Genomic DNA, 13,604 nt, shown 5'->3' with positions numbered 1-13,604 from the left:
TAATTGTCTATTCGAGTACCCAAAAAGAGGTTCGAATAAAAAACCCCCGTTGCTGTGGATATGTTTACGAAAAACAATGCAGTCGAGCAGTAGAATCAATCCAAAGTAGGCAGGAAAATATTTGCTGGTGATAGTTTATCGACTTTCTCACTTCGTGGACGGATTCCTGTTTTAGTAGGAGCTCGTAGAATCCCTGAAGCGAGATCTGTGGAAATTCCAAGAAAAATCGCCATTTTATTACTTCACTCCTCACTACCACTTGCGCTTTTCTCGTATATTCGGCGCACATACGTTGTCCAAGAACATAGAAATATTCGGTTCAAACCGTTAATGACCAGTCCCAGTTAAAGGCATCACCCCACGAATATTGCGTGGTTTTGATTTTGGAGTATACCTATATTGGGTCGTAGATTGTGAATACGTGAATAGGGCTGGTTCCGCTCATCTTTCCCTGCATCACTGTAAACAGACGAGTTCGGATTGCGATTCCTTACGACGTCCTCTATTGCAACACGCCACCCTTGCGCCCCGCCCCCGCCTGCTATTTGAATATGATGAATTGCCTGTTAGGGCGTCCAAATGGATTTTCGACGAATCGCAGGTGGGGCAGTGCACAGGGGTGGAGCGTTATAATGGAGGACGTCGTTAAGAAACAGCGTTTTGGAGCCGTCTGCTTACAGCGAGGCAGGGAGAGATGAGCGGAAACACCCTTATATTCATAACCTACGACCCCATATAGGTATACTCCAACGAAAATCCGTACTAGGTCAGATTCGTGGAGCGACGCCTTTCAAATTCTAGTGAGCTCAAAAGTAATGCGTTTTTCCGTCACCTAATGACCATAATTAGCTCTTCTGAGGGCAAAGTTCTAATGAATTCCACTTACCCTGCTCATAGATACTTCTGCCAAGCAATGGTGCACCAACTGGAGGAATCCCATAACCTCCATATCCTAGGCCTAAGCCAGGTCCGAAACCTAGAGCATGAGGTATCAGGGTGCGGAGTATATGTGAATAAAAAGTTTTAAAAAAGAAAAAATAGGAGAAATACACGTACCAACTCCGTAGTCTACGCCCGTCGCACAAGTGCCGCACGATAACGCACACATTCGTCGCATTACAATAGCATTAGTGGCGCATTGACCTAAGACACGGATCTACTCGTTCCGAGCAAAAAAATTTTTCGAATCATGTGATCTCCTACCCGTACTGGCCCAAATCGGACATTGCATGTTAGTGTCTACGCACATTCCGCTCACAGCTGGATCCACAACCATTCTGAATTCCCTCCAATTTCAATCACTTATAAAATTCCAATGAATTCAATTAAATTTTGATTATTCATTGTTTTGCTCAGTTCCCTCAATATTTTCACAGACGCAGCACGCAATCAAAAACCTTATCGATGACTCACCCTGCCATTGCGTAAGCATTTGCGGCGTTGTACGGCTCCACGTTCATTCCGTACATCGACGAACCCCATCCTGGAATTGACGACAAGCGTTTAGAACTCGTTGTTCTTTAATGAACTTTAGATTGCTTTAAAAAACCGAGATTAGATTTGTGGAATGAATCCGTTTCAACATTTCACGTGGTTTCAAAAAAAAAAAAAACTCGGAACGTTCAGGAAAAACAAAGAAAGATTCGAGGCTGATTACAAGTAATCTGATCAGTGATCCCGTGCAAGCCTCTTTCTACAAGCACCGCTTATGCTTTCTCATCGATTTTCTCTGTACAGAATTCAATGTTTATGACAGTTCGGGCGAATGTTTACGATAGTTTATCACGAGTGTCGCTCATGTTTTGTTATTGTTTTTCTTTACAGGATTCATTGTTTATGACAGCTCGGGAGGACTGGATGCAAACGTCAGCTGTGGGTTAATTTATGTAATAGTGCGATTTCAAGTCAGCGGAACCCCGCTGAACTTCGAATTTGTTTCGTGAGAATCCGCTTGCCGCACAAAAATGATGGGAACATCGTGTCGAGAATTTGGCGAATAAAACACTTGGATATCGTTGAAATGGGAAACACAAAGGATATTTTTTGAATGATTTGCTTGAATCGGTTGATATTGATATTGAAAAGGTATTGATCTTCTTCATTAACTAACAGCTAACGTTTCGGCGTTATCGCCTTCGTCAGAGCCTCGAAAATCAACTCATCACTAGCTTAACCTCTCAAACGCCTCATCACCCTACAGAAAGCATTCAAACGATGGGGAAACTCGACAAGAACAACACATCAGCCAGTGCTTACTTCGCCTGTCAAGTGTTGTAACGTAACAGCCAACCACAGCTATGACTGGTTTTTGTAAGGGAGCCTATACTATACATAGAGCCTTGTGCCGTTGATCAAAATCCTCACAAATTTTGGTATGGGGCTTGTTCGTTTGTGACTGTAATGCACTCATCCTTTCTGTTCACTTTGGGAATTGTCGGAGTTATCCTAAATGCTTCGAGTGTTCTGCGTAGTGTGATCTCGGACTCAAAGTATGGTATCGTAGCTTCTGCCTCTATTTCGAAGTGTTCATCACGTATATCACGGTGGGGTGGAATGTTTGAATTTCGCGATTCCTGATAGACAACTCCGTACTGCTCTGCTCAAATCATCAGATATAAGGAAGAGTGAAAAAGGTCTTCTGGGTCGCCCACGGCGTTGGATCTTCGACAAGGAAGCCGTGCCTGCCGAGCAGCACAGTCTCCTGTCGCAGTCGGGTACCCATTGAAAGTAGCCATTTTATGAGCCCGGTTTACACACCATGTTTTCCCTGGGCGCTCGATGCCACCCTTAAAACCGTTCTGTACATGTCACCTACAACGTATTTTTTCATTTTGCTTGGATGTGCTGAAAGCTAGGGGACTAAGATGTTTCTGCTAGTGGGTTTTCGATATCACTTAGTCTCTTCCATATTCCATTCCCCAAATAGATGTGCATATTCAGGAAACCCAACCAGTTGTCTGCTGATTTCTTCCTTGTGAACTTAATTTGCGGACACTGCTGGTTGAGAAGATTGAAACACTTGTCCAATTTTGCTTGCGTTGCGCAAACGACGCAACAGCCATCTATGTATCGACAATTCAGCAGTGGTTTTCCATCCAGTGTATGCTTTTCGATTCTCGATTACATGAAGACTATGGCGAGAATGGGTGCCATACTTCATCCATAACCAGACCTCTAAGCTGTCGGTAGTACTGTCCCGACAATCGATAAATAGAGAAGTTTAGGCACTCGTTTAGCAGTGACATGATCCGTCATGCCATGTCAGTGCTCAATCCGTGTAGGTTTAATGAACCCAGCAACAGTATTCTTGGAAAAAAATCCTAGAAAACTAGCTACGTTTTGCCTTTCATAATTCTTCTCTGGGATCTACTAAATCCCAATAATGATCATTATTGCTTACATTACATTTTATTCATTATAAAAATGACAATACTTGGAGCAAATTTTCAGTTAAAAATGGAGATTGTGCATCAACATATAGTTGATTATGTTTTCCGGAGCGTCAAGCAATCATATTTCAACTAAACGATTTTCTAAAAAGAAAAAAAAAACACAAGGGGTATACGTTTCAAGAGATCAAAAGGGAATTAGGAAAAAAGCAACCGTTTAGTTTAATATCTTAGCTTTTTTGAAACGAAGGAATTTGTTGTATTATTAATCATAGTAATTATAGTTAACAGACTAATTATTATTATTCAATAAACAAAACGGTTGCTCGTAGTAGCAGCTTTTTACGCCTTTTTTTTTACCAATGTTCCCGAATAATCTAGATAGAGAATGTATGTATTTGTAACCTGTGCACTGTAGATTTAAGCTGTACATTTAAATTACAGTTATGGTTTTAAAAGCGAATTTATAAACATAAAATAGTGATAAGAGGATGATTAGTGTGCTAGACTAGGAAACAAAACAAGCGTACCAAGTCTCGACAAGTAGCCGGAGGCAACAGGGAACAAGGGAATTGGACATGGAAAGCCTGTAACACATAGCTAACATAAACAGCAAACGAAAACATTAAAACATCAACATTCACATATTCAGCACATAAAATCTCAAAACGCTTAGAAAGAAGTTACTAAATAGCATTCTATTACACTGTTTACACATCAATTACCGTCTCCACCTGAAAGTTTCAGCAGGAATTTGATTTGCGTAAATAAAATGCTATTTTGCCCGAAACTCAATATGTGTAAGAGGTCATAATTCCTGACATGAACACATTTATAGTACGAGGTAAAGTGAAATTCTCACTACTGATAAATCTTGTTCAACAGTATGCCTGATTCTAGTATACTGTAGGATTTTATGTGTTTTTTTTGAATATTTCATTATCTTTGCATTTTGTACGTGACGTATGGCACTGTTATCACTCGTAGAAGATTTTGTGAAGGATGACGAGGTCGAGAAGAAATTATTTACCAATCCAATCGTTTTCACTGATTATCCTTACATCTACTAAATTATTATGCTGACACTTTTCGCCACATGTAATTATCCTTCACATTTTTCCCTCCTCCAGTCCAAAAACAATATCAATTTTTATAAGGAAAAAGGATAAGCACCAACGAAAATTTCGCTGATAAGCCAATCACTGCATCGCGCACCCGCCCTTGTATCTCATCGCCCTCCCTCTTCTAAACGTACAAATTCCTATTTCAGATAACCTAAAGCAAACAACAGCAACTTACCATATCTTCCGTAATAATTCCCATAATATTGAGCAGAAACGAACGATATCAACAGCAGCACTGAAATCATCATCGAATAATTCACCGACAATCAACGTTTGAGCTGCGCTACTGTATTTTCGATTGATTCATTGTTTTCGAGTTATGGTAGCATTTTTCCTTTGTTTTTATTCGAAAATCGCATGAAAAGCCAGTTTGTGAGCAAGTAATTGCGAAAATAGCTCTCCTACAAGTGCAAAGGATTTTTTCCGTATCATCGCTCTCCAATACACCTATCCCTGCATGTATGTGTTAATAACATTGGTTTGCTTATAACATAGCTTATTTTTGCTTCAATTTTTTTTACAAAACATACTCAATCCGCAAAATCGAAAGAATTCATTGCACTGAGGAATTATGTCACATCGATATCTGTTATGTTCATCGATGGATGTTAGAAAAAGGAGCTATAAAACGCACTCACCCAACCACACGTTGACCATCATTACGTATGAAACTAGCCGTTGCGTTAGCTTTTTATACGAGAACCGATGCGTATAAGCTTAACGTGAGCGAAAATCTCCTCAAATCGAGAATTACGATAGCGGTTGACTGGTCCATGATGTGGTTTAGTTTGGATAAACGAGATCTCACGTCCACGTAACATAGTGCGCCCTCACCCATGCGTGCCGACTTTGCGGAACCAGTTATCGCGGATGTCCTGCGGTTATGACAAATCATACACCTTTTTTTATTTCCAGAGGGAGTTCAGCCCTAAACTGCATACATGTGCGACGTGTAGCTGTCCATGAAAACTCTTTGTTTAGAATTCCTAAATTTTATAATAAGCAGCGGTTATCGGAGAGAAGTGACAGGCGAAAGGGTAGTGAGGAAATATTATTTTTGCTCAGATTTTCTTTATTTTCTCTTCATCTTTCCTCCGATTTTCTTTGTTTCATTTATGTTTGCTTTAGTGATTTAGTGATAGCGTTTCTGTATTCTGCATCGTTGATTATCTGGTTATGTAAAATGCATTGGGAGACAACTAATGCGTAGTATAAACGATGAGTTCTTGAACAAGGCGGCATTATGATAATTAATAGTTGCTTGAAGTTCGTATTGACTTCAAAAGTGCGACCTTTTTTATGATTCTGTTTTCTATTCTTCTAAAGAAAATAATCTTTTTTAAAAAATAGAATTGAAGTAGACATAAGGATACACTTATCGAAGCAATTGTTCACAAAGATTCCTATAAAAGTGAAAGATCAGACAGTCTCACGCTAGTTTCGTTTTTTAATAATTCTCGTTTCTCTCTGCGGAAATTCTAAGTTCGTATTGCATGATGTGCCTTTTACCAATGGGAACACAAAGACCTGAAGAAAATAAGACAAAATTACTGCGGCACAATAATAGCTTTGTTTTCAAGGCACTTGGTTTGGTTACCATACATGACGTTGATGACTTCATCCCTTATGCTATTAAAAAATTCATTGGATAGGTTTGAAAAGAAATTTTAGTTTGTACAGTGTCCGAGTATTTTTGAGTTCAGAAGGCCTAAATCAAAATAAAAACGGACTGATTATTTTTGATTTCTAAGCCCTATGAAGGAATACAGATCAAAAACTGAGCTCCACAAATCCATGCTAAGTTCTTTCCACTACTCAGCTCTTTTTCTCTTTTACCATTCCCCTCTTCTTGTTGTCTTCATTTGTGGCAGGCAGCGGCCTTCTGCAAACCTCAATCACGATAACAAGTTTATCCAAAAAAAAAAGACGAAAATCCAGGATTTATTTCACACAGTTCATTTGACACTGGTTTTGTTAGGCCATTACAGTTTCGTTCATTAAAGGCAGCGTATCCCAAAACTGATGTAGATGGGAAACATGTGGAAAATATCGAGTTGGGGGTGCACATTACGAGTATGTGTGTAGCCCCATTTTCCCGTAATCATCCTGAAAAACGGCGTGGAAACTGCATTTACTCCGACGAGATGCCTGCAAACGCCTCTTTGCACACGAACTGCGTCCATGCGCGAGCGGTCAAGGACCGATGATGTCTCCTTACTAGCTTTTTCAGGTAAAGCTGATGAATAGGCTGCTGATGGAGCTGGAGCGTCTAGAAGGAGGCACGTTCTAACGTACATCGTAGGAACAAATGCCTTCGGTCCTACGCTCTTTCTTCTGAAAGATTAGAGGGAATCGAGTGGCGCCACGTTCATACTCGAAAACTAACACACCAAACTTTATATTTCTCCACACGTCTCCTAATTACGTCCATTTAAGGAGAAGGTGTTGTAAAAGACGACAAAAAGTAGTACTTCGGAACAAAGAAACTACTCATAATAAGGGTGGCGTTGGGAGGATACTTCCAGATTCTGAGGTGATGAAATCCATTTCCGAAACGCAATAAAATATAAAATATCACTTAAAATTCCATTCGTCGCCGGCTGTACTTCGATAGAATACAAATTATGCCTCTTAAAGATTTTCTTGAGGCTCCCAGAGTTGAGTGGTCGACCGCGCACTCCACACCATTAAAGGTATTTATCAGGATATTGACGATATTGGGATCACTTTACGAATAGATAGGGTGCGGGTGTAGTACACGACTATGTGCGTTATCATTGTCAATTCGCCCAAGTAGTCCAGAAGAAGCATGAGAGAGAGACAATTTATTTACAATTTTTTTTCTCGTGCTACGCGATGCAACATGGCTTTGAAACTAACAGCATAATTAGTTATTTTGATGACTATGGAGAAATAATGTAAAATAATAATAGAAAGAAAAGAAAAAGGAAGCTACATAAGTTGGAGTTGCTCAGTGATAGCCGTTATGTTCAGCTGAAACATCACATTTCGTGGTCCTCACGATTCTGTGCTGTAGTCGAATGCATTGACGCTTCCTAGAGGCTCCAAACACTTTATCCTTTAAGAGACTATTTCTACGGGAATTAGAGGCAAGAAGAAGTTTTTCAAACTTCTTCCTTCTAGCCATTCTTCCAATGCCCAGGAGCACTTTTCACAGAAAAGAGCGAGCAGTAAGATTCTCGGTGCTTTGAATTATTCTTTGGAAAATGAATCCCATTTCACTATTTCCATGCCAAGGCATGCAATAGATTCAGTTACATGTATAGTAAATTTGCAAGATGAGACTTCTCTTGTGTTAGTTTTTTTTTTGTTCGTTCGAGTTAGTCTCAATTGGGGTCCTAAGGCTCAAAGGCAGCATACTACGAATCTGAGGTGCTGCGGATTTCAGGTGGGATATTCGTATACGGGGTAGTAGATTATGGGGACGGGGGTAGTTCCGCTCATCTCTCCCTGAATCACTGCAAGCACCCGGCCTCTGAATGCTATTTTGCACGGCGCCATCTATTGCAACGCTCCACCCCTTGCGCCGCCTCCGCCCTGCGATTCGTCGAGAATCAATTCAGACTGCCCCGATAGCCAGTAAGGGACGCCAGGCGTGCAAGGGTGGCGCGCTGCAATAAAAGGCATCGTAAAAACAGCATTCTGGAGGCGACTGTTTGCAGTGATCCAGGGAGAGATGAGCGGAACCACCCCGTCTCCATAATCTACGACCCCGTCATGGATACTCCACCTGAAATCCGTAATCACTTCAGATTCGTGGTATGCTGCCTTTAGGAAGGCCTCGCTAGTGCTTGCACATAAGTCGTTTAGTTATTGGAAGATAAAAAAAACCTAGAACCAAAACCAAAACTAGAGAGCCTGGAAATTTTAGCGTCACTCAATTCACTTCAACTCAGACTTCGATTGAGGCTTATGGACATGCGTGCAGCCTAACAATGACTTGCCGGGGCTGGCCGATGTGTCAAGTCAGTGTTTTTATCCTCCCAGACAAGTCCGGTACTAGTCTATCGAGCCCGGAGGGAGCACTAGGACGGATTCGAACCTCCGATCGATCGTGTGGACAGCGGAACCTCTTGCCGCCTGTGCTACACCAGTCCAAATATAACAGAGTGATCTAAATGTAAAACGATAGGTCCAGTTAAAATTCAACTCTTTAATCGATGAGAGTTAAATGCATCGCAACGTAATTACCGACACTCGTGACCCCTGGGGATATGTTCGGATAAACGCTGCCGGCCCCTCATCATACACACCACCATGACTCGTCTTCGAGTTTCCCGCCGTCGCAGCGTTTTCGAAATCAGACGGAATAAACGTCGGAAATCACGGCAGGCACGCTGTGCCGTCAGTGTTATGCGTCTCGTCTTTTCCTCTGGATCTAAGTCAGTATAATTCCAGGTCTTAAATGTTATGGCAGTTACATTGCATACTACTGCCGGTGACATAAAGATCGAACTGTTTTGTCAGGAGTGCCCAAAAACTTGTGAGGTATTGTTCTTGACGTGAATATCTATCGAAAATTATGCGATTACTTTGTGTAAAGCTTTTCGTTTAGAATTTTCTTGCTCTCTGTGCTAGCGACTACTATAAAGACAACATTTTTCACAGGTAATTCATGTCCTCAAGGATTTTTCTAGAGTATATGTTCTTATGGAATTACTATTATGAAACAAAACGAAAGCACTCTTGTAATAGAAATTTAATTCGTCTAATTCAGAAACATCAAGGATTTTATGGTCCAGACAGGTGACCCAACAGGAACTGGAAAAGGAGGTAACAGCATCTGGGGTGGTCCTTTCGAGGACGAGCTCTCTGTAGAGCTTAGGGTAAGCTAGTTTTCATGTTGGGTTCCTTTCGTGAACTCGTGCGTATTCATTGGTTTTCAGCACGAAGGTCGAGGTATAGTGTCTATGGCAAATAACGGACCTAATACGAACAAATCACAATTCTTTATCACCTACGCTAAACAACCTCATCTGGACCTGAAATATACAATTTTTGGGAAGTGAGTGTTCATGAACCCCTTGTTCTATTGTTCGATCTGTTCGAAAGTTTCCTTCATAGCTAGCTAGCTTCATGTCAGCAATGGTAAGAGTTTCCGCTTTGTATGCTAAACTAGTCAGACCTTTCGTCCCTCTGGATTCGACGAATTGACGTCGACTTGTGTAGGACGACGTAGACAGTTGCCTGATACATCATGTGACGCTCGTAAACCATTGTTTATATCCCTAACGCGTGCGTGATACTGAATTGAAGTTGAACCTATTGGCAGATCTTAGAAGTTGATGTCAAATACTTTATACCTTATTATTCAAGTTAAGGGTAATTGATGGATTCGATGCACTTGATGAGCTTGAGACTATCAAGGTGGATGCGAAATATCGGCCCGTCGTGGAACAGAGGTGAGCTAATAGCAAATACTTCCCTTCTTTTTTGGATTTTTATGCATTCGTTTCCAGGATTCGCGATGTCACGATTCACGCCAATCCTTTTGCGGTCTAGTCCATCAAATACTCACTGCAATGTAAAGTCAAAGGAAAAATACATGTAAACATTCTAAATTCTTCGCATATAGTAGGGTCTAAATAGTCGATGCACAGATTTCGGCCTCTCTCGACTTCTCAAGAAAAAATCGAAGCTCAGAAGTCTAAAATCAAACAATCTCAAGAGTACTTTGATCAGTATATTGAAGAATACTACGACTACGATGAAGAGGAAGAGGATACACCCGTTAAACATGAAGTAGTTGAGGAACAGTTAAAGTGAGCTTTGTTACTTGAAAGAATGCAAGAAGTTTTTGTTTTTTCTAATGCACATGTTATTATGATTTAGTGTGGAATCGTTGGATGATTTAGTATCTTTGTTAAGAAGAGAACGAGCTTATGATATTGTTGTTATCGCATTAGGTGCGGATGGGCCTGGTATTGTGGATACTATGGTAGGAATTTCAAAGTAATAGTATTTTTCTCATTGTAAACATTATCGCATTATCAGTAACATTATCAGTTAAGTAAATTACAATCACTGCCATTATTGAGATGCATTAGTTTTGTTCTTACTCGTAAAATCTTGCGTCATTACATGCATCACGTTATTCACAAAAGATTTTTTTTTAACCTAGGGACTCACGAAAAGTGTTATGACCTTCACATTTCAGTCAAGTCGTCTGGATTCATCATTTTTGTTGTTCGGTATGGACTTTAACACTTCTTTCTTCTTTTGTTTGGACTGACGTTTCAAACGAGGTTTGCTCTGGATCTGTCTTCGACCTCCTGTCGAGAGCAGCAGTAAAAATCTTTTCTGAATAACATGATGTATGTAATGATGAAAGGTTTTACGAGTAAGAACAAAATTAATGCATTTCAATGATGACAGTACTTTTTTCTTTACATCTCATCTCTTTCCCAACTAATACCTTAATACCTTGGAACTTCTAGGTAATATGTACTCCATTCAATACTAGACACGGTGCCGCTGTTGCTGAAGTCCTAAGGAAAGCAGGAAAGCAAACTGATGAACAAGTAATTAGCTTATATCTTCTCTATGTAGTTATCATAACATCATAGTAATGCTACTGATGTCTTTTTCTAAACATTAGCTTCGATTCTGACATTTTCTGGCACTTTTTTTTTCAATACCTCTTGTGTGCATTGATTGATTTTAGCCGAGAAAATACACAGTGCGACACAACTTTGGATGGTTTCAAATCGAACTGGGGAAAATACAGGTATCTGTCCCTCTGTCCTTTCGTAAGATGGCAAGTTGAAGCATCGAAACTCGACAGTGCTGAACAGGAACTTAAGCTGTGCTACCACTTCTAGGCACACTTTCTTAATTACTTTTATTCCTCTCATATGTTACACATGCTAACTCACTGATACCATTGTCTCATGTCAGTGTCGTGAATTGTACAATTGCAGCAACTGTATTTGAATCGTGGTTTACTTTTTTGAACAGAACTAAGGTTGTTATAGACCTTTATTCTGTCTAACATTTCGGCATTGCCACCTTCTTCAGAGCCTGGGGAATAAAAGACACGTATTATATATCCCCTCAAACGCCTCGTCACACCACTAAGCAAAGACATTGTCATCAAACACAACGTCAGAGAAACGACTACAATAACGCTCACCTTTGTAGCGGTAAAGCCGTGATGTTAGTGGACCAACAGTTGTTAGAGCTGCAACGCCAAGATGCCACTTGCATGTGACCCCGTAGTCAAAACCTACATAGGACTGGTGCGATCTAATTTGTTGGTCACAGCTATGCATTCTTCTTTAGGTGTTACAATTGTATTTTTAACTGTTATGAAGAACGCTCCCATTGTTTTTCGCATCAGAAGTACGGGTTAACGCGCCAAGATCATAGCTGTTATAGTGAAAGTGGCGTTGTCGTGACGCTGTCTGCGATCAACAGCTAAGGGGGTTGATGGTTTTGACTTTACGAGCCCATATAGGTGCTCCTTCACCCGAGTGCATAGTCCTTTCCGGTTTCGCCGATGCACTCAGCCCACATAACTAACAGGTGATTAGATAGATAATAACCCCGTTCCAAGACCTTTGCTGGTTTTGACCTAAGAGTGAAATGCAAGGGACATCGTTATTACTATTAGCAGCGCAACTCTGACAACCGCTGGTTCGCTAACATCACGGTTTTATGGCTATCAAATTGAGCGCTGTCGTGGTCCACTTCTCCGACGTTGTCTTTGAGCAATCTGTTTGTTAAGTCATATATTGAGGGATGACGAGGCCTCTGAGAGAATAGATTATGTATGTCTTGGATTTTCCAGGCGCTGAAGAAAGCGGAGACGCCGAAACGTCAGACAGAGAAAAGGTCTGTAACAATCTTGATTCTGCTAAAAGAAAAAGGTAGTACACTTTTCAAACTCTACAATTCCAAGATTCAAAGCAGGTCGAACTTGAGACTTAGTCATTAGCTAGTAGTCATTAGCTTTCTCTTTAACGTGTTTGTTGTTGGAAGAGACTATTTCCCGTTAATTCTATTATTTCGTTGCCAGGTGCATGTAATGGGTGAGGAAACTCGTCAGCGATTTGATCTCGAAACACTCTGGGGAGTGAATGATGTAGTTGAAGAAGAAGAAGACATACCATTGATACCGCCACCGAAGGAAAAGTCGTCGTAGGCCTTTATATATATTGCTCAACTACTCATGTACTCTTTTTATTCTTGTAGACATCTACAATTCCTACAAATACTTGTCAAGAGTCGGTTCCATTGTTCATTCACCTCTTACCAGACTCTTTTTGTTAATGTTTGTTCTATTTTTAATCAAATGCAGGATTTGCATCGACTCTAACTTTTGAATTAGGTAGCCACACTTTAGTAGGTAGCCACACTTTAGCGATGTTTACCTCTTAGTTGTTATCATGATTGTTCATACAAAACTATTGTTATAACCTTGTTCTTCTTCTGATCTAATCGCTCTGTTTAAAGAAACATGGAGAGAAACGAATGTACGACATAGAACTCATTCCTCTCAAGAAGGAAGGAAAGCTATTGCCTGTGTCGCTCCAAAAGAAACCCTTCGAAACTGTATGCTATTTCCAAAACTCGCCCGCTGGGGGCACATTATAGTGATGAAGAAATGCAGCAGAGTGAATTTGATTGCTCAAGAATTCTTCTTCTACTCATTTCCTTCCTTCCTCATTTTATAACGATTCAAACCTTCATTCAAAGCAATTACGAAAAGAGCAAGTTTAAACAATTGAGCCGGTGTGAAGGTATCGTTTCAGTTGTGCAATTACAACTGAATATCGATGAATACGACCAGAATTTCTCTATTGAAGTAAGCATACGCGTTAGTGCTAATCTCGAATATAAATACTCACGTTATTATATTACGAAAAAATGATGAACCAGAACAAACATTGGGATGAAGAAACTCGTAACTGACAACTGAATTAAGCACAAACACCAAATAGACGATTGCATGGAACAGCTCCAGTTTACCACTAAAAAGGCGATATCACAAAGCGCAGTAGAAAAGAACCTGGGTGTATGACGAGTTTGTTGGAGAGAGATAGACGACGGAGACATAGATTACTCTAAA

At 40.4% G+C, this 13,604-nt stretch overlaps 2 protein-coding genes across 5 annotated transcripts; one reads left to right on the top strand and one right to left on the bottom strand.

The window, feature by feature from the left end:
• Nucleotides 1–95: 95 nt before the first annotated feature.
• On the bottom strand, nt 96–5,173 carry RB195_003048 (uncharacterized protein; the record flags this gene model as incomplete). Of its 2 annotated transcripts, XM_064200553.1 has the most annotated exons (8): nt 96–193; nt 887–976; nt 1,057–1,143; nt 1,204–1,277; nt 1,414–1,483; nt 3,920–3,976; nt 4,689–4,748; nt 5,152–5,173. In XM_064200553.1, the coding sequence occupies 8 exons, from the start codon at nt 5,171–5,173 to the stop codon at nt 96–98; spliced, it is 558 nt and encodes a 185-aa protein (XP_064056433.1). The 2 variants fall into 2 exon arrangements, with proteins under 2 accessions (XP_064056433.1, XP_064056434.1); XM_064200552.1 differs by lacking the exons at nt 3,920–3,976; nt 4,689–4,748; nt 5,152–5,173 and having other exon boundaries at nt 1,414–1,469.
• On the top strand, nt 4,355–12,851 carry RB195_003047 (uncharacterized protein; the record flags this gene model as incomplete). 3 transcript variants are annotated; one of them, XM_064200551.1, is made up of 13 exons in its annotated part: nt 8,945–9,022; nt 9,090–9,142; nt 9,252–9,360; nt 9,421–9,539; nt 9,856–9,936; nt 9,994–10,030; nt 10,065–10,081; nt 10,135–10,296; nt 10,367–10,472; nt 10,972–11,055; nt 11,199–11,261; nt 12,552–12,673; nt 12,728–12,851. In XM_064200551.1, the coding sequence occupies 13 exons, from the start codon at nt 8,945–8,947 to the stop codon at nt 12,849–12,851; spliced, it is 1,155 nt and encodes a 384-aa protein (XP_064056430.1). The 3 variants fall into 3 exon arrangements, with proteins under 3 accessions (XP_064056432.1, XP_064056430.1, XP_064056431.1); XM_064200549.1 differs by lacking the exons at nt 8,945–9,022; nt 9,090–9,142; nt 9,252–9,360; nt 9,421–9,539; nt 12,728–12,851 and having other exon boundaries at nt 9,864–9,936; nt 9,994–10,081; nt 12,552–12,677; XM_064200550.1 differs by lacking the exons at nt 9,856–9,936; nt 9,994–10,030; nt 10,065–10,081; ... (4 more) ...; nt 12,552–12,673; nt 12,728–12,851 and adding an exon at nt 4,355–4,399 and having other exon boundaries at nt 8,933–9,022; nt 9,421–9,543.
• Between the last annotated feature and the right edge of the window lie 753 nt (nt 12,852–13,604).

The sequence above is a fragment of the Necator americanus genome, chromosome IV (assembly GCF_031761385.1).
Source record: "Necator americanus strain Aroian chromosome IV, whole genome shotgun sequence".
Classification (NCBI taxonomy): domain Eukaryota; kingdom Metazoa; phylum Nematoda; class Chromadorea; order Rhabditida; family Ancylostomatidae; genus Necator; species Necator americanus.
Note: the sequence above shows the minus strand (reverse complement) of the source record. Positions and strands in the feature narration are given on the sequence as shown.